General features: G+C 41.7%; 1 protein-coding gene across 3 annotated transcripts in view; it reads left to right on the plus strand.

The window, feature by feature from the left end:
- LOC112231927 (neurotrophin receptor-interacting factor homolog) overlaps nucleotides 1-16938 on the plus strand; it is a 32425-nt gene extending 15487 nt beyond the window's left edge. Inside the window, exons 1-6 of one of the 3 annotated variants that reach the window (XM_024398805.2) lie at nucleotides 2965-3478; nucleotides 3847-3986; nucleotides 5955-6122; nucleotides 12511-12672; nucleotides 13682-13793; nucleotides 15526-16938. In XM_024398805.2, coding sequence (XP_024254573.2) covers nucleotides 3196-3478; nucleotides 3847-3986; nucleotides 5955-6122; nucleotides 12511-12672; nucleotides 13682-13793; nucleotides 15526-16481 — 1821 coding nt within the window. In that variant the 5' untranslated portion in view covers nucleotides 2965-3195 and the 3' untranslated portion in view covers nucleotides 16482-16938. Of the gene's footprint in view, nucleotides 1-2964; nucleotides 3479-3846; nucleotides 3987-5954; nucleotides 6123-12510; nucleotides 12673-13681; nucleotides 13794-15525 lie in introns of those variants that run through there. The other 2 variants (XM_042311897.1, XM_042311896.1) reach the window with 2 other exon arrangements.
- The last annotated feature ends 4684 nt before the right edge of the window (nucleotides 16939-21622 follow it).

Consider the following 21622-nt stretch of genomic DNA (forward strand, 5'->3'; position numbering starts at 1 on the left):
GTCATCCTTCTGAACTGAGCTGCAGGACAGGAATGAAACTGCTCAGGGATGTTACCATGAGGCTATCAGTGATTTTAAAACTCATTGGTGAGTTTAATGGCTGAGATGGGAGAATTGAGGATGGATCAACACTGTACTGACTCCACCTAAATGACAGAATGAAAATAATACAAATATTCCAAAACATACATCTTTTATGCAACAACGCACTAAAGTAATAATGCAAAAAAACACAGTAAAGGAATACACTTTTTGGCCTAAATGCAAAGCCTTATGTTTGGGGCAAATACAACAGAACACATGACTGAGTAACTGCCTCCTTATTTTCAAGCATGGTGGTGGCTGCATCATGGTATGGGTATGATTGACATCGGCAAACGCTGGGATTTTTCAGGACGAAAAGAAAAAGGATGGAGCTAGCACAGACAAAATTCTGGAGGAAAACCTGCTTCAGTCTGCCTTACACCAGACAGACACTCAGAGGAATTCACCTTTCAGCAGGATAATAACATACGACACAAAGCCAAATCTACGTTGCTTACCAAGAAGACGAACGTTCCTGAGTGGCCAAGTTACATTTTTTTACTTAAATCAGCTTGAAAATCGAGGGCAAGATCTGTAAATTGCTGTCTAGCCATGATCCCCAACACTTTGACAGAGGTTGAAGAATTTAAAAGAATATTGGGCAAATATTGCACAATAGTCTACAGGTGTGCAAAGCTCTCAAGAGACTTGCCCAAGAAGACTCAACACGGTAATCACTACCAAAGGTGTTTCTAACAAGTATTTACTCAGGGGTGTGAATACTTATGTAATCAAGGTATATTAGTGTCTTAGTTTTAATTCATCTTCAAACTATTTTAGAATTTTTGTTCCACTTTAACAGAGTATTTTCAATAAACGGTTGACAAATTACAATTAAATCCATTTCAATTCCAGGTTGTAACACAAAATGTATAAGTTTAATGGGGGTTGAATGCTTATGCAAGGCATTGCATTGTAATAATTACCATAAGGATCTTGGCAAAGACAAGTATAGTTGAATATTTACCTTACTGAGGTGTTGTAAATAAATAATGACCTTATTCTTCTACTCTATTATTGCTAACACACTGTTCTTTCTAAACAAGTCTACGGTCATCTTGAAAGATATTGATCATAGGAGATGTATGTAATATAAGTTGTACCGTAATTCAAACAGTACACAAATGTTTATTTTTTTTATTTTTTAAATTATTATTATTTTTTATTAACAACAAATCAATACAAAAAGCACATGAGGGAACACAAGCATACATAGATTACAAACAATGGACAATCGCGCTAGGGGGTACAATATCACATTACAATTACACAAGGACCTTAAGGGACATGCATATACTTACAATTCTAACAGCTTTTTTGTTAGTAGAGCATTTAACCGTCTTAAAATACAGTTCAAATCCTTTTTGTAGGGTACGAAAATGTGGTTTTCTGTTTGTAAATTTACATTTGTGTATATGAAATTTGGCCAAAAGAATAATGAAATTAATTACATACAATAGAAATAAGCGGTAATTTTATGTAAAGAATCCAAACAGTACATCTCTCCACAATAGTGTAAAATCTTCATAAATGTGTTCAATTATAAACCTACTGATGTCTTGCCACAGTTTTCTTACATGCATACAATGCCAAAAAAGATGCACAACTGTTTCTGGGTGGTCATTACAAAAGGAGCAATTGGAGTTGATGTTTTCCTTAAACTTCTTCATATAGTGGTTGGCAGGATAATATTTATGAATAATTTTAAAGGAAACTTCCTTAATTTTGTTAACAAGTAGGTATGTGTGTGGCAACATCCAAACTTTTTTCCAACAGATATTATCAATAAATCCATTCCAGTAAGGCATGACATAAGGTATAGATACAACATCCTGCTGAAACAAGGATCGTATCGCTCTGTTGTTGAATGGACCAAAAGAGAAACAAATCTTTCCTACTGATGAGTCAACAGGGTCAATAGAAGGTAGGCTCTGAGGGTCAGGTCTTGACATGTTCCTGAATAACATAGCAACACCTGAGGGAATGGCATCTAAAACAATTGCAAAATCTTTAGGTGTTACAGGGTCCTTGTAAAGTGATAAGAATTCTTTATAACTGAGTAAAAGACCCTCTGCATTTACCAGTTGGCTCACCAATAGGATATTATTTCTGAACCAATATTCTAAAAACAGAGGTATTTTTATACAATATCCCGATTATTCCATATATAATATCTGTGTGGAGAAAAATTGTGTTTATAAATTAAGGACCATGACAAGAAAACCTGCCGATGAAAAGCAGAAAGTTTCACTGGAACTTTGTCAATATTATAATTGCAAAACAACATGAAGTTAAGGCCACCAAAAGTAGAGAAGACATGATGAGGAATAAAATTCCAGACAGAAGTGGGTCTTCTTAGGAATTGTTTTATCCAATTGATCTTGAAAGTATTATTTAAAGTAGTAAAATCCAGAAAATTCAGTCCACCATTCTCATAAGTGTTCATTACAACAGTTTTCCTAATGTAATGGGTACGGTTTCTCCAAAGAAATGTGAAAAGCATCTGGTCCATCTCCTTGCTTATTTTACAGTCAAGATATAAAGATAGAGCACCATATGTTAGTCTAGAGATACCTTCAGCCTTGGTTATTAGGACTCTACCTTTTAAAGATAAGTCCCTCTGTAGCCATTGATTTAGTTTCTTTCAATCCTTTTCCAAAGCGTCTGGTCTATATCTTAACATTAAGAAATGTGAACTCATGGCTGTCAAAGATTGTGTGACACCTTCATATTATGGTATTCCAGTAAAAGAAGAACTTACATATTTAGGCATAACCATTACAAAGGATCAGAAGTCTAGAGGCTTACTAAATTTTAACCCTCTTATTAAAAAAAAACAGTACACAAATGTTTCATTTAACCACACCCTATGAGCTATGACGACAACAAATAAGATCCTTTCTTTTCAGTTTATACGGAAATGAACATTGACCTATAATAATTTCCACGTTAGCGTTTTATTGTCGTTATTTAGACGTTTATTAACATCATGTAACTCAAAATATGATTACTTTTACTGCACAGCATCACATTATTTCCCCAGGCAGTGTTTAGTTCGCGTTGGAGACGGGACTTGTTTGATATATGTTATCTACTGTTAGCTAGCTAACGATGGCTAACTGTATGGTTTTTCACACTCAAATAGCCTCCATCATGGAGGTGCTAGCGAATGCAGCCGTAGCAGAAATCTGCAAACTCGTAGACGACGACTATGCAGTGTTTCGTTTGGAAATAACTCAAAGCCAGAAAGAAAACAGGGCATTGCGGAGGAAACTACAGCTACTGGAACTGAAGGTGTCACGGGAGCGCGCAGAGAGGACAACGCAAGAGCGCGTCCTCACCAGTCGTCCCAGTAGTGCCAAGATCCTCGACCGATACAGAGGAATGGCAAGAGGTACATTTAGCAGAAGACGCAGCCTGTCGCCCCTTTCCCATCTGCCATGTGTGACTAGATGTGTTAACCAAAATTGGGTCTTGGTCAGTTTTTGCATAGGATGCAATAATTCCCCTGATTTCTTAACTATCTATCATAAAGATAAAATATCATATTCTAACCAGATTCTTAATTTACAGCATTTCCTATTATGTACTAATTGAAAACAATATGATGCATGGAACATAATCAATCGATCTATAAATAGTATATTAAGAAGTTATGTAAAGTGTTACCTTACATCCTTGTCAATTCTAGACAGTGTCAATAGTGTACAATATACCACTGAGCATTGACAGTAGCTAACCTAACCACCTCTTTTCCCCCAGTGACTCTCTCAGGTGAAGGACATCTCACTGAAGGCCACAGGAGCTTTGTGAAGCCAGTGGGACACAATACATGGCGAGATGACCAACCAATCACTGATGAGAGGAGTGGAACCTCAACCAAGAACATTATTGTGATAGAGGTTAGTGTAATAGTGTTACATAAAAATGACAGTCCAACAAATGTAGCCAGTTTATTTCAGAATGACTACTTACATGTACATCTTAATTTATCTGTCATAGCGGACGGAGATTGTGAGACTTGAAAAAGAAAAGGACTGCCGCACACACTAGGAGCTCAGATGCAATAATTTTGTAACGTTTCAACAGCCAAGCTGTCTTCATAATGACAGTGCAGGTCACTAGTTTAGAGTTTGAAAGGACACACGCAAGTTTCTGTAATCGTAGCCGGCTGTGGTTTGATTTCATTGGTTAATTTACAGATATAAATAAAACATGATTTTTATAAAGCATGAATGGATTACATATGATCATAGATATAAACTACAAAAGTATGTGGACACCTGCTTGTTGAACATTTCATTCCAAAATCATGGGCATTAATATGGAGTTGGTCCCCCCTTTGCTGCTATAACAGCCTCCACTCTTCCGGGAAGACTTTCCACTAGATGTTGGAACATTGCTGCAGGGACTTACTTCTATTCAGCCATGAGCATTAGTGATGTTGGGTGATTAGGCCTGGCTCACAGTCGGCGTTCCAGTTAATTTCAAAGGTGTAAAATGGTATTGAGGTCAGGGCTCTGTGCAGGCCAGTCGAGTTCTTCCACACCAATCTCGACAAACCATTTCCGCATGGACTACGCTTTGTGCACAGGGGCATTGTCATGCTGAGTCAGGGAAGGGCCATCCCCAAACTGTTGCCACAAAAGTTGGAAGCAAAGAATAATGTAGAATGTCATTATATACTGTAGCGTTAAGATTTCCCTTCACCAGAACTAAGGGGCCTAGCCCAAACCATGAAAAACAGCCCCAGACCATTATTATTCCTCCACCAAACTTTACAGTTGGCACTATGCACTCGGGCAGGTAGCATTCTGCTGGCATCCGCCAAACCCAGATTCTTCTGTTTGACTGCCAGATGGTGAAGCGTGATTCATCACTCCAAAGAACGCTTTTCTACTGCTCCAGAGTCCAATGGTGGTGAGCCTTACACCACTCCAGCTGACGCTTGGCATTCAGCATTGTGACCTTAGGCTTTTTTAGTTTTTTTTTAACCTTTATTTAACTAGGCAAGTCAGTTAGAACAAATTCTTATTTTCAATGACAGCCTAGGAACAGTGGATTACCTGCCTGTTCAGGGGCAGAACGACAGATTTGTACCTTGTCAGCTCGGGGGTTTGAACTTGCAACCTTCCGGTTAATAGTCCAACGCTCTAACCACTAGGCTACCCTGCCGCTTGTGTGGAAACCCATTTCATGGAGCTCCCGACAAACAGTTCTTGTGCCGACGTTGCTTCCAGATGCAGGTATTGAGTGTTACAGCCTAGAACAGACGATTATTACGCGCAACGAGCTTGAGCACTCGGCGGTCCAGTTCTGTGAGCTTGTGTGGCCTACCACTTCGCGGCTGAGCCGTTGTTGCTCCTAGACATTTCCACTTCACAATAACAGCACTTACAGTTGACCCGGGGCAGCTATAGCAGGGCAGAAAGTTTACGAACTAACTTGTTGGAAAGGTGGTATCCTATGACGGTGCCCCGTTGAAAGTCACTGAGCTCAGTACGGGCCATTCTACTGCCAATGTTTGCCTATAGAGATTGTATGGCCTTGTGCTTGATTCTATACACCTATCAGAAACGGGTTTGGCTGAAATAGCCAAATCACAAATTTGAAGGGGTGTTCACATACTTTTGATGTAGTGTAATTTGGCAACATAGGCTTACAAACATTATTTACAATGGATAGCAAAAACGATCCAGGCGGCCTCTAATTTTAATAATAAATTGTCAAGGTCACTCCCTCTGCTAGGGAGGGTGACATGTTCAATGCCGATATAGCGAAGGGATGAAAGTAGAGCTTGTGAGACTTCCCTATGACATTGTTATCCAATTCAACTCATGCACAGGTAATAACCTCTCTTCTTGTGTCAGTCTGTAGATGCAGAGGCTGCTGGTCCTGGGGTCAAGCAGGAGAGATCTGAAAGAGAGGAGGACCCACGACACAGCAGAGAGATCCAGACTGGAGCGCCCCATGTAGCCACGGAGGTCCCTACCACCACCGCCCCAGCGCCGCCCAATACCCAACGTAGCATCATGGAGGTCAGTGGAACGCCGAACGCATTCCTCAAGTCAGAGACAGACACCAAGACTTTAACACACAGGCTCTTACACACAGGATCTGACCACAGATCAGACCCAGAGAGACTAGGGCAGGGGAGACTGGGCTGTCCTCCTGCTAATGACTCCGAGTATTTACCGGTATTTCACCAGAGGACGGTTAATTCCCGTGGAGATGGTGATACGTTAGACACTGGTGTTGATGATCTGTCTTGTTTCTACACTACAGAGATGGAACCTGTCAACATACACTTGGGTTTAGAGAGACAGACTGATCTGTCTAAAGGGGACTGGAACCAGTACAGTAGTAGTGTATACTCTGAAGGGTGCCTAGATAAGAAAGGGGTAGTTATAGTTGTAGACGAAGTGACTGTGAAAATGGAGGACGATGTTCCTCTGACACTGAATGCAGACAAGACTCAATTAGGAGAAGGACACTCACAAGGTAGAGATGTCTTAGATTACAGGGAAAGCTTAGACACTAATCCAAATGTTGCGACCCAGTCCCCTTTACACATTCTCAGGGATCGCGACAGTGTGTCCACGTCGATGGGGCCTTCCGATTCACACGGCCGCTTTGTTTTCGATCAAGTATTGAACTCAAAGGACCAAAGAGCCAAGGCTCAGGGAGGGGGAGCAACATCAGGCAATGGTAAAGAGAAACGGTTCCTCTGCATGTCCTGTAACAAAGGCTTCAGCTGCCTCCAGAACGTAGAGACCCACCAGAGGGTCCATACAGGGGAGAAACCCTTCAGCTGTACCCAGTGTCACATGCGCTTCGCCCAGGCTGGCAACCTTAAGATCCACCAGAGGGTCCACACAGGGGTGAAACCCTTCAGCTGTACCCAGTGTCATATGCGCTTCTCCCACTCGTACAGCCTGAAGAGGCACCAGAGGGTCCACACAGGAGAGAACTCTACAGCTGCCATAGTGTGAGAAGAGGTTCTCCCACCAGAACCCGCTGAAGATACACCTGAAGGTCCACATGAGAGAAAGGTTGTTCACATGTACGTACGGCAGCAAGAGGTTCTCAGAGAGGAGCTACCTCAGGATACACCAGTTGAAAAACCATTCACTCTATAACATAGAAAGTAACCGTTCCACAAGATAGCTTCTGACCTTTACATCAAACCCTGCATTAAACACAAAGATTACTTTTCAGTGTTGTCAGCAGAAAAGATCCACGGGTGCATTTGTAATAACAAGGGTAACATATTTCAGTGTTGAATATTCCTGGGTAGAATATTGCATCCAAACGTTGTGTGAGAGATATATATATATATATATATATAAATATATAAAAGCCTAAAAAGTCTGTTACATAGTGTTTGTACTGTGTAGGCTATATGATGGTCACAAATGCCTATTTCATTACTTCCATTCAACTAAATTTTTTCTCAAGACACTTTATGAGAAAATGAATGCAGTTTATCAAGTTCATGCAGAGTTTTTGTTGAGACAGGTACAATGCCTTCAGCAAGTATTCTCACCCCTTCACTTTTTCCTCATTTTGTTGTGTTAGACTGAATTTAAAATTGCTTAAATTGAGATTGTGTCACTGGCCTACACACAATACTCCATAATGTCAAAGTGGAATTATGTTGACATTTTTAAAAATGAATTAAAAATGAAAAGCTGAAATGTCTTGATTCAATAAGTATTCAAACCCTTTCTTATGGCAAGCCTAAATACATTCAGGAGTAAACCTTAACAAGACATGTAAGTTGCATGCTCACTCTATGCTCAATAATAGATTTTAACATGGTTTTTGAATGACTACCTCTTCTCTGTACCCAGTACAATTATCTGTAAGGTCACTCAGTCGAGCAGTGAACTTCAAACACAGATTCAACCACAAAAACCTGGGAGGTTTTCCATGCCTTGCAAAGAAGGGCACCTATTGGTAGAAGGGTAAAAAACATTGAATATCCCTTTGAGCGTGGTCAAGTTTGGATGATGTATCAATACACCCAGTCACTGCAAAGATACATGCATCCTTCCTAACTCAGTTGCTGGAGAGGAAGGAAACCTCTTCGGGATTTCATCATGAGGCCAATGGTGACTTTAATACAGTTATAGTTTAATGGCTGGGATAGGAGAACTGAGGATGGATTAACAACATTGTAGTTATTCCACAATACTAACCTAAATGACAGAGTAAAAATAAAAAATCCTGTACAGAATCCAAATATTTTCCAAAACATGCATCCTGTTTCTAATATGGGACTAAATTAAAACTGCAAAAAATGTGGCAATTTAAAAAAAAACTGTATGCCCTTAATACAAAGCGTTATGTTTGTGGCAAATCCAATACCACATCACCTACCACTCTTCATATTTTCAACGTTATCATCTCTTGCTTGCTAGCTAGCCAACTACGGCTAACTTAGTCACATCAAACAATGCAGCCAGCATAACAACAAAGTAGCTTAATTTGCATAAGCTGTCTTTTAGTGACATTTATTTGGAATCATCCATAACAATGAGCTCATGATGCGCGATTTCACCTGGCATAGAAAATGTGCTCACTTGTTCAGAGGAGCTAGCCAACAACACAGCTAACACAATCACTTCAAACTGAAGCTGGAAAGACTGCAAACTAGCTGCACCTTGTTTAGTTTTACCTGTTTTCTATTGGCATTTCTTTGTACACTATATACCCATAAGAAATATGCTGATTCATGATTTCGACTGGCTGAGTAAAGCTCCCTGCCTGTCTCATCTTGACTCCCGACCCCTACTTGTTCATTACTATGGGATGGCTGGAGATCGAATTTCAATACTGAAACAATGTTGCAAATGTCAGAGACAGACAGCAAGGTTTATAAAAATCTCCGCTATTGAAAACCAATTGCTAGTCTAAAAGAAATGGAAGGTAATGGTTAGATGCTTTTTACAGTGGAGATCAAGTTTCTAAATTGTCTGGCTGGGCTGATGAGACAGTGGATTGCGCAGTGAGATGGAACAGCGTAAATAGGCATTTTAAACGTCATAGTTTTAGCTGGTGGTAATTTGTGAAATAGACACAGCCTGGAATGCGGTTTTAAACAATCAGCGTCCAGGATTAGACCCACCTGTTGATTAATGATCAACAACCAACTTGACAGAGCTTGAAGACATTTTAAAATAAATGTGGAAGTATTGTACAGTCCAGGTGTGAGACTCGGTACATTATTTTAACATGTATTGACTCAGGGATGTGCATGTATTTGTTTTTTAGAGAGAGCCATGTATGCATTAATTGAATCAATTATACAATTATATTCAAATTGTATAATATAAAATAAAAAAAACAATCTAACTAGAAAACAACGTAATGGTAATAATTTATTTGAATGGAAAATCTGTATTGATACACTGGGTTAATCAAGATGTAGCCTAAGTCTATTCACATATAGGTGAATGCCTGTATTTTCCTTTCCATTTAGGACTTATTTTATTGGCAACTGCTAAGATAATTATTTTATTGTACTGATTTAACAACATTTGTATAGAAGAAGCACTCTTCTTTTATAAAAGTGTGCACTGTCTAAGGAATTAATGTCATTCGCGAGGCAGAATGTGGCTGGAATCTGAGTTTGTTGCTATGAAATCGAGTGAAAACCAGATGGGAGGCAAAGGACGGAAGACAAGTTCATTTGTTTTTGTTGGCGAGAGAGACAAAGTGAATTTAATAACGTTTTTGGTGACACTCATCTTTGAAATCAGCATATTTTGCATCATGGTTTGCATATCACAAACAAAGAACTAGGGTAGTGAATTCAGCTGTAAGCTAGCAAGGAAATGTATCTTAATTAAAGTTGGACACTACCTTGTCTAAACATCAGATTGTTACCATGGTTACTCCATGGCTTATCAGTCTGACTGAAGTCGCCCTACAAAAGATGCAGTAGTCTCTACAAGCCAGAATATTGAATAAAATGAATTGTATTTTCAATCTCTTAACACATTGCACCTGATGAACAATATGTCAACAATAGCTGAATGTAACCGAACATAGTCTCCTCGCAATCAGATGTGGTTCGGTTAGGCTCGGCCATATTGTGCAAGTGTTTGTCATGTGCAAATTTGCATCTGTATTGAAATGAAAAACCGGTAATACCAACCATAAACCAGCATACTGAAAGTCGGGCTAATAACTCTTCCCTGTGGATATTTTGTCTCAGATTACCTCCTACATAAGGACAAAATCAGAGGACAACAGGTAAAGTAAGTTAAATATACATTTATTCTGACTTTTGTGATGGTACTGTTCAGGAATGCTGAACTTCCATGTTAGAAACGAGTGTAAGTATCATCTTGCATTGTAAACGTGTTTAGACATTGTTTTGTGAACTGTAATGAACAGTTTCAACATTTCTACATGCCATGGTGCATTATTCAAGTGTGTTAACTTCTGTGCAGCATAAGTTAATGCACTTTAGCAATGAATAAGTGGACGAGGCTCTTTGCGCTATAATGAGGCTGTGCTGACTTGATCCTCTCGATCACGTGAGACACATTTGACAGAAGTACCGGACGTAACAAATTGTAGTGCCGGACTGTTTATTATTTTTTTGTGTGTGTCAAAAAAGTTCTGAGATTTCGGTGTACCGTGCAGTACTAATGGGGTATTGTGTGTAGATGGTTGAGGGAAAAAATATTTGATCCATTTTGAATTCAGGCTGTAACACAACAAAATGTTGTCAAATCAAAGTTTGTCACAATGCCGAATACAACAGGTGTAGTAGACCTTACAGGGAAATGCTTACTTACAGGTTTTAACCAATAGTGCAAAAAAGGTATTAGGTGAACAATAGGTAAAGTTTTAAAACAACAGTAAAAAGACAGGCTATATACAGTAGCGAGGCTACATACAGACACCGGTTAGTCAGGCTGATTGAGGTAGTATGTACATGTAGATATGGTTAAAGTGGCTATGCATATATGATGAACAGAGAGTAGCAGTAGCGTAAAAGAGGGGTTGGCGGGTGGGATACAATGCAGATAGACCAGGTAGCCATTTGATTACCTGTTCAGGAGTCTTATGGCTTGGGGGTAAAAACTGTTGAGAAGCCTTTTTATCCTATCCTTATCCTACTCCGGTACCGCTTGTCATGCGGTAGTATAGAGAACAGTCGTGGCTGGGGTCTTTGACAATTTTTAGGGCCTTCCTCTGACACCACCTGGTGTAGAGGTCCTGGATGGCAGGCAGCTTAGCCCCAGTGATGTACTGGGCCGTACACACTACCCTCTGTAGTGCCTTGCGGTCAGAGGCCGAGCAATTTCCGTACCAGGCAGTGATGAAACCAGTCAGGATGCTCTTGATGTTGCAGCTGTAGAACCTTTTGAGGATCTCAGGACCCATGCCAAATCTTTTTAGTTTCCTGAGGGGGAAAATAGGCTTTGTTGTCGTGCCCTCTTCACAACTGTCTTGGTGTGTTTGGACCATTCTAGTTTGTTGTTGATGTGGACACCAAGGAACTTGAAGCTCTCAACCTGCTGCACTACAGCCCCGTCGATGAGAATGGGGGCGTGCTCGGTCCTCCTTTTCCTGTAGTCCACAATCATCTCCTTAGTCTTGGTTATGTTGAGTGATAGGTTGTTATTATGGCACCACCTGGCCAGGTCTCTGACCTCCCTCCCTAGGCGGTCTCGTCGTTGTCGGTAATCAGGCCTACCACTGTTGTGTCGTCTGCAAACTTAATGATGTTGTTGAAGTCGTGCCTGGCCATGCAGTCGTGGGTGAACAGGGTGTACAGGAGGGGACTGAGCATGTACCCCTGGGGAGCTCCAGTGTTGAGGATCAGCGTGGCAGATGTGTTGCTACCTACCCTCACCACCTGGGGGTGGCCCGTCAGGAAGTCCAGGATCCAGTTGCAGAGGGAGGTGTTTAGTCCCAGGTTCCTTAGCCTAGTGATGAGCTTTGAGGGTACTATGGTGTTGAACGCTGAGCTGTAGTCAATGAATAGCATTCTCACATAGGTGTTCCTTTTGTCCAGGTGGGAAAGGACAGTGTGGAGTGCAATAGAGATTGCATCATCTGTGGATCTGTTTGGGCGGTATGCAAATTTGAGTGGGTCTAGGGTTTCTGGGATAATGGTGTTGATGTGAGCCATTACCAACCTTTCAAAGCACTTCATGGCTATGGACGTGAGTGCTTCGGGTCTGTAGTCATTTAGGGAAGTTACCTTTGTGTTCTTGGGCATTCTAGGAGTTTCATTGATTCTTTTAGCATACATCACATCTGATCTCACCCTATTCTGCATACACTGACAGCACTTTATAAGCATAAGGATGGGTAAACACTCTGCTTAAAGTGTTTATTATCTGTGTGCGCACGTACCTGAAGGAGTGTGTCTGTGTAATCTGTATCACTTCTCACTTCCAGGAGGAGGAGGGTCCAGATGTGCTGCTGGTGAAGGAGGAGGGGTCTGGGGAGAGTCTGGGGAACCCTGAGGGGAACATGGTCATAGACAACCAGACTACACCTCCTCCTGCACCTAAAGAGGCACCAGCTGAGCAGCACAGGAACACACACAGTCTCACTGAGGTGAGTCCACTGTAAACTACTGTCTGAATGGTATTAGGTCAGGGCCCATATCCACGAAGCCTCTCAGAGTAGGAGTGCTGATCTAGGATCAGTTTTTGATCATAATGAATAGGACTATGTAGACAGGTGACCTGGGCCCGTATTCACAAAGCGTCTCAGAGGAGAAAATTGGTCGTAAGTGCTGAGAATAGAAACATTCTACTCTTATGGGTAAAAATAAAATCTATGCATGAAGCCTCTTTAGTCACACCTAGTAGACAGATATTTAGAACACCTCATGAGCTGTCCTAGCCAGTTAAGAGTTACCAGCAATTGTCTTGATAATAGAAAAATGCAGCGAGTTGGTGGTTCCTGCGTCACATGCAATTGCTTTGATCAAATGTTTTGATAATTCTATAAGATCGATCCATAAATAATCTAAATCTACATGCAGCAGTATCTCTTGTGCCTTTGACAATGATTTCACATGAGTTCCTATTTCACATGATATGCCTAAATACTTATGACAAATAGGCAAATAAATAAACATGTTTTTCTATCGATTTTTTTTAATGACCTACATTATGCTATTTCAAGTTATCCCTTTGGAGCGCAATATCACGTTGTTCAAAAAGATGCCTAAATTGGACCTGCTATCCTAAAACCTACTCTGAGCTGGGAGTTATTTTTGTCTTAAATTTGTTTTAGCAGAATTCCTAGGACCTGTTCTGAGATGCTTTGTGGATACGGGACCTGATCCTAGATCAACACTTCTACTCTTTGTGGATACATGCCCAGGTCTTAGTTAATTTTGTCTGAGGTTTGGGACCATGCCTTTTCAATTATCAAACCATTTTAAAGAGTGTCAAGTAATCAAATCAATTAACACATTTGCTTAGTATAAAATCAACTAACATGTTTGTATAGTACTCATAGCAATCCCTCATTACCCAATCAGAAGATGTTCCATAGCAGGGGGCTCATATCAGATTTCTTGATCCAACATCCTCTCACTCTGTATCTCTTACAGTCAGTAGACATGGAGGATGGGAAGCCTGATCTGCTGCTGGTCAAAGAGGAGACAATAGAAGATGGACCAGATAGTATTGATCTGCTGAGTGGACTAAAGATGGGGGAGCAAGGTAAGAGAGAAATACATATAGCCTACATACAGTAATATATCTTCAATGGGAATAATGATGCACCTGGTTATTATTCTTTCTTCTAGACTGTGTCTATTCCACAAGTTACTACCGGCTAATTCTATGACGTTAAAATGCCTATTTAGTCTGTTCCATCTGACTGCGCAATCCACTGTCTCATCAGCCCAGGCAGGGAAGTTATAAACTTGATCTCCACCATAAAAAGCATCTAGACATTATCTCACATTTCTTTTAGACTAACATTTAGTTTTCAACAGCGGAGATTTGTATAAACCTTGAATATTGTTTCAATATTCAAATTCTATCACCAACTGTCCCATAGTAATGAACGAGTCGGGACGAGAGACAGGCAGGCAGTGTTTCTCAGCTAGTCGAAATCATTATTTCATACTTTTTTAACTAGAGTGAGCACATTTTCTATGCCAGGCGAAATCGTGCCTCATTAGCTCATTGTTATGGATGTATCCAAATAAATGTCACTAAAAGACAGCATAAACAAATGCAAATACAACTACTGTTGTTATCCTGCCTGCACTGTTTGACTTGACTGTAAATTAGCCATAGTTGGCTAACAAGCTAGCAAGCAAGGGATAACAACGTTGCCAGCCAGTATGGCAATGGAACATTTAGAACAAACGACTGGGTCACGTCTCTAGCAACCGAACCAATAGAACGAACGACCAGCCGGCTTGGATAGCAACCCCAGATGTGTCGGGACTGTCTTGTGGAAGGATGAAATGTATGAATAAATTGATCCAAATAAAAAAAGTTATGAAAATATGTGAATTGTTATTTGAATATGTTGGTAACCCGTTGTATAAATGTGATAATGTCCTCGACTTATGTTTACATACAAAAACACAATGTATAACCTTGACCAGGTAATTCACTCAAAACATTTAATGAGTCCCCTTAGTCAGTCAACTTCGGTTCAACACACTATGGTGGAGTCGCACTCTTGCGACTTCGGTTGAAGGATCTACAATCAGCCTTGACAAGGCATTCCTTCAACTATCCCGCTCTTCATCTTGTGAACAGGAATGATTCAAGCTACTAAAACAAATAATTGGAAAACGAGACTCTTACGTTGCACCAACTAAACTGTCCCATAGTGGCAGAGCGTGCTCACCCCCTGGACGTTGTGTACGGAAGTTATTTGTTATAAGTTTCCTAATCAAACAGTTCCTTATTCTTCAGTTTGCTGGAGTAATGAGTAAGAAATCGATCAAGATGACGATGGCTTAGCCGGGGTTGTGATCATGCGGTTATAGTATAGTTTGTCTCGGCTTGGAACTGGCGGCCCTTGCTCGGAACAGTCTGTGTGCGCATTGCCACATACTGCATGCAAACTCCCTGGAAAGACGTTGACTGACTGAAAAGAAACGTAATGTCAAGACTATAACAGTTGTTCCCTGAAGGAGCGAAATGAGGTAGAACACCTGTTTGGCCCCGTGCCGCCTGTTCCAGAGCTTGGTGAAAAGCGTTATTAAATTAAAGTAATGAATCTGAGTCTCACGCTTATCTGTGGAAGGCGGGGCTTCCAGCTAGGCACAGACTTTATTGACCTTCTCAGGCGTGATTGTAGATCCTTCAACCGACTCCCCGTAGTATGATGTACCTCATTTCCCTCCTTCAGGGAACCGTAGCTATAGTCATAACGTTACATTTTCTCTGCCATGTTTGAAAAGTCTTTTGTAAACTCTTCCTGCAGGTGGTTGGCTGGAGGCTAACAGAGGAGACTGGGTGGCCATCTTGGATTCCCAGACCGGTGCAGCCAAGGACCTGGGGAATAACATCACTGAGCAGGCCAGGACCAGAGGCGACATAGTGGAGGTCAGTGGATGGGACAGCATCCTCAACTCTGGGCTGGGGATCAACACTGCTAACCAGAAACAAACAGTCGAACACAAAACAACAACTGAACTTAGTCTCCATGACAACAGACTGGCTGAGATCAGGGCGATGCGTAGAGTTGGTCTGCATGGACGGGGAGGTGTCCGTATGCGGCTAGAGAGAACAGACATTGACTTGGCTAGCAATGATCCGTCCTGCTCCTATAGTTGTGATTCAGAGAGACTGATGGCGCCTCAGGTTACCCCACTAACAGGTGCTGCCTTCAGCCTGTCTTCTATAGGCTCTATCAACTGGCATATGGACCCTGCGACAACACAGACACTCCCTGGCCTTAATCCTCCTCACACTCTCCTAATGTTAAACCAGACCTCAGACAATGCAAGTTCCTCAACACTAAATGGCTACACAAGCTCATTGACAAATGACCATAGTAGAGACAGAATCAGTAAAGGTGGCAGCGCCAAAGAGAAGCGCTTCCGGTGTTCGTTCTGTGGGAAATCCTTTAGTTTCCCCCAACAGGTGGAGATCCACCAGAGGATGCACACGGGAGAGAAACCGTTCGGCTGCCAACTGTGTCGGGCCCGTTTTTCCCGATCGTCCCACCTGAAGAGGCACCAAAGAGTCCACACAGGGGAGAAACCCTACAGCTGCCCCCAGTGTGAGAAGAGGTTCTCCCACCAGCACCAGCTAAAGATGCACCTAAAGATCCACACGGGAGAGAGGCCATTCGCCTGTATACACTGCGAGAAGAGGTTCTCAGAGAGGAGCTACCTCAGGATACACCAGCAGAAAATGCACAGGGACCATGTATAGTAATATGTCATGTAGAACTATATAGTTTGTTTATAGTTAATTCTGTTGGTTTTGGATATAGAGGGAACTGGGTGAGGTGAACTAAGGAAAGAATGAGTGATGAGGCAGTAGATGATATGGTGATGGTTGATGTGATGGTGTCTGTAAAAATGCTTCACTGATGAAGTGACAACTTTGCCCTGTTTGATGGTGTTTTATAATGAGGAAATGATTGTGCCTTAATTCATGTTTACTTGACATAAACGAGTGAAGGTGTGTGTAATGTAATGTTGAACCTTTTCCAAAGTATTCTAAACTTAATTTTTATCAAAGTGAGGGTACCAGATTTACAGAAAAGGTCAAGTGTGTGAGAAGTTATTCTACTTATCACGTATTGTTTTGTGAAATAAAAGTATTGTACTTCACGTTATGTGAGTGTATGACCATTTTGTTGAAATTAAATTCAAAATTGACTTCATGCTGACTGACTTGGTTATTTTTCTATCATTGCATGACTGGGTTTTCCTAATGAGTCTAACCAAAACATTATACTTAATTCTTCAATCAACAAATATGGATTGTTTAAAAAATAAATAAAACTCAGATGGCTCCATATTGTTAGGTACCTGAATCATAGTGTTAGAGATGGGCTTGACATTTTATAATATCATGTTTCTGTGTCTACAGTAAAGTTTATTATATAAACCTTTATGTTCTTCTGTACAATTTGTGTTTACAGTCTGCAGTCCATGAGAACCTGCTGATATCCGGTGTTGCTGGTGGGAGAGACTGACCCTCTGAAGCAGCTGGTCACAAACCCTGGCCCCAGATCAGGACCCTGGATTAGGAGCCGTGCCTTCCCGGGTCGTAACTGGGACTGAACCACGATGGACAGAGACTGTGTAGTGGGCAGTAATATTTGACGTGTATATAGAGTATTTATGATAAATACCTCACATGCAACTCGTAATAAGACTAATAAGTTAGCCTATTAAAAATGTTCACCATGTGCAATCAAGAATTATGCCTTTAGCTGACTGAGTTCAAGGAATGGTCATGAGAATGGAGTTCTAAATTCAAGTATTACTTCACTTGAATGGATTCACCTACAAGGCATAAAGCTTAAGTAACAAAGCATCAACAAGCATTACAAGTCATTATTCTAAGCATGGTCAGAGAGAACACACTAGTATAGGTATCTCACCACAGCAATTCAGGAACATAAGAGAAAGATTCATTGTTCTAAGACCCTTTTATAAGCTTCTGAGTTGTTTGGATTCAAAAATGAAGTGGTTGACCAATAGTATTACTGTAAATTGAACCTCCAATCAGATATCAGACCTACAGGATGTAACCTCTGCTTCTCAGAGGTGAGACAATGGGGGTTGGTGAGATCAACACAGAGGAAATTCTTGCATGCAGTTGATAAGAATTGTCACTTCGTGGCTGAGCTGCCCTACAACTCCACCACCACACGGAACACAACCAGTGGACAGAGGCTCCAGTCTCAGTGCAGGGATGGAGCAGGGCTTGGGGCTGATGGAGATAGACCCTTCTGTTCCTATGATGAACAGAGCAGGTCACCCTGGGCTTCAAACTTCACAGAGAGTGGTGTGAGACCCCCCATGGTGGTAGTCAGCAAATATGTATTTTCCTTCAGAGTATTGTCTAATGCCTGTTGACTGGGTTCATAGAAGGCCTGGACCTGGTTCTAGCCTTCCTCGGTTACCTCATGGTTACCCCACCAATACAGAGGGTCAGTATGGGCATTCCTATCATACAATCCCAACAACACCCAAACAATGGCTAGAGGGAGCTCAAAGACTAACCACCTGAGGGTGGTGGCTCCTGCTTCTACCTCCTCTGGTGTCATTGGGTTACAACGTGGGAGGCCGAGCATTAGTTCCAACGCCGACAAGCCGTACGCCTGCCCCACGTATGGAAAGCTCTTTACTGAAGCGGACTATGTGAAGAAGCACCAGACCGTTCACACCAATGAGAGGCCCTTCCAAGTGTAAACTATGTTACAAGAGCTTCTCCTTCCTGAATAACCTTATCAGACATAGGAGTGTCCACAATGGGGAGAAATCGTAGCAGTGTGGCTTGAGATGTGCGCAGGGGAGATCTGGGAACCATTCTTTAGCTGACATAGTATAGTTATCATGTGAAGTGTCTTGTAGTAAGAGTTTAAGAGGGTAATTAACCACCTACCCCTCATTAACTTGTCATTTGAAACAGTCTTGTGTAAATTCCTGTTTTTATAGAGACAGCAAACCTATGCTAGAACAAAGACAATTTAATATTACCTTACCGAATTGATATAAATGGAATAAAGTAATTCATTATTTTATACTTTATTCTTGCCAACAATGTTCTTTCAGGGGAAAAGAAGTCTGTTCTCAGAATGAAATATACTGATACTGAGATTCAGGGCTTCATTTTTTTACAGACCTAATACAATGGTAAATCTTAGTGCTGGCAGTGAGATTGTGTATCAGAAATAGAGCTATTTTTACAGCCTGAATTATGAGCGCAGTAGCCGGTGGTGGCTCAAAAGGGATGGGTTTTGATGAATAAAGTTGTAGGTGTGTCGAAGCTATGACCCCGTTTGTCAATAGTTACCACAGCCACAAAGCCAAAATGGCCATGTCATAAACATTCATTAATATTAAGGCCAAAAAGCAAAACAAGAAAAATTAAGGTTAGGCATAAGGTTAGCCGTGGTTAATGTTAGATTTTAATAAGATAAATTGTAGAAGTGTGCAACTGCAGCATGCAATTCAGGTCATTTCTACATGTGCTGTTTTTGATTGTCCAGGACATGAAAAGTCAGCGAATAATTCTAATCAAATTTTTATAAGACAAAACAGGAACTTGTTTTAAATAGTTACAGGCACCATAATTGCTCCCCTTGGGCATATAATATTATAAAAACGAAGGGGGGTTTTACACGCATCCAAACTTTTCACAGGAGATGGAAAAATATCCAGTATAAAAGAGAAAGGGGGAATGTCAACTCACCTTTACACTGCTCCCAAATATATACACTACCTTTCAAAAGTTTGGGGTCACTTAGAAATGTCCTTGTTTTTGAAAGAAAAGCTAATTTTTGGTCCATTAAAATAACATAAAATTGATCAGAAATACAGTGTAGACATTGTTAATGTCAAATCAAATCAAATCAAATTTTATTTGTCACATACACATGGTTAGCAGATGTTAATGCGAGTGTAGCGAAATGCTTGTGCTTCTAGTTCCGACAATGCAGTAATAACGAGCAAGTAATCTAACTAACAATTCCAAAAAAAAAAAAAACTACTGTCATACACAGTGTAAGGGGATAAAGAATATGTACATAAGGATATATGAATGAGTGATGGTACAGAGCAGCATAGGCAAGATACAGTAGATGATATCGAGTACAGTAGATGATATCGAGTACAGTATATACATATGAGATAAGTATGTAAACCAAGTGGCATAGTTAAAGTGGCTAGTGATACATGTATTACATAAGGATGCAGTCGATGATATAGAGTACAGTATCAACGTATGCATATGAGATGAACAATGTAGGGTAAGTAACATTATATAAGGTAGCATTGTTTAAAGTGGCTAGTGATATATTTACATCATTTCCCATCAATTCCCATGATTAAAGTGGCTGGAGTAGAGTCAGTGTCATTGACAGTGTGTTGGCAGTAGCCACTCAATGTTAGTGGTGGCTGTTTAACAGTCTGATGGCCTTGAGATAGAAGCTGTTTTTCAGTCTCTCGGTCCCAGCTTTGATGCACCTGTACTGACCTCGCCTTCTGGATGACAGCGGGGTGAACAGGCAGTGGCTCGGGTGGTTGATGTCCTTGATGATCTTTATGGCCTTCCTGTAGCATCGGGTGGTGTAGGTGTCCTGGAGGGCAGGTAGTTTGCCCCCGGTGATGCGTTGTGCAGACCTCACTACCCTCTGGAGAGCCTTACGGTTGAGGGCGGTGCAGTTGCCATACCAGGCGGTGATACAGCCCGCCAGGATGCTCTCGATTGTGCATCTGTAGAAGTTTGTGAGTGCTTTTGGTGACAAGCCGAATTTCTTCAGCCTCCTGAGGTTGAAGAGGCGCTGCTGCGCCTTCCTCACGATGCTGTCTGTGTGAGTGGACCAATTCAGTTTGTCTGTGATGTGTATGCCGAGGAACTTAAAACTTGCTACCCTCTCCACTACTGTTCCATCGATGTGGATGGGGGGGTGTTCCCTCTGCTGTTTCCTGAAGTCCACAATCATCTCCTTAGTTTTGTTGACGTTGAGTGTGAGGTTATTTTCCTGACACCACACCCCGAGGGCCCTCACCTCCTCCCTGTAGGCCGTCTCGTCGTTGTTGGTAATCAAGCCTACCACTGTTGTGTCGTCCGCAAACTTGATGATTGAGTTGGAGGCGTGCATGGCGACGCAGTCGTGGGTGAACAGGGAGTACAGGAGAGGGCTCAGAACGCACCCTTGTGGGGCCCCAGTGTTGAGGATCAGCGGGGAGGAGATGTTGTTGCCTACCCTCACCACCTGGGGTGGCCCGTCAGGAAGTCCAGTACCCAGTTGCACAGGGCGGGGTCGAGACCCAGGGTCTCAAGCTTGATGACGAGCTTGGAGGGTACTATGGTGTTGAATGCCGAGCTGTAGTCGATGACCAGCATTCTCACATAGGTATTCCTCTTGTCCAGATGGGTTAGGGCAGTGTGCAGTGTGGTTGAGATTGCATCGTCTGTGGACCTATTTGGGCGGTAAGCAAATTGGAGTGGGTCAAGGGTGTCAGGTAGGGTGGAGGTGATATGGTCCTTGACTAGTCTCTCAAAGCACTTCATGATGACGGATGTGAGTGCTACGGGGCGGTAGTCGTTTAGCTCAGTTACCTTAGCTTTCTTGGGAACAGGAACAATGGTGGCCCTCTTGAGGCATGTGGGAACAGCAGACTGGTATAGGGATTGATTGAATATGTCCATAACACACCGGCCAGCTGGTCTGCGCATGCTCTGAGGGCGCGGCTGGGGATGCCGTCTGGGCCTGCAGCCTTGCGAGGGTTAACACGTTTAAATGTCTTACTCACTTCGGCTGCAGTGAAGGAGAGACCGCATGTTTCCGTTGCAGGCCGTGTCAGTGGCACTTTAGTCTGCCTGGGAGC

Source organism: Oncorhynchus tshawytscha, linkage group LG34, assembly GCF_018296145.1.
Source record: "Oncorhynchus tshawytscha isolate Ot180627B linkage group LG34, Otsh_v2.0, whole genome shotgun sequence".
Taxonomy (NCBI): Eukaryota; Metazoa; Chordata; class Actinopteri; order Salmoniformes; family Salmonidae; genus Oncorhynchus; species Oncorhynchus tshawytscha.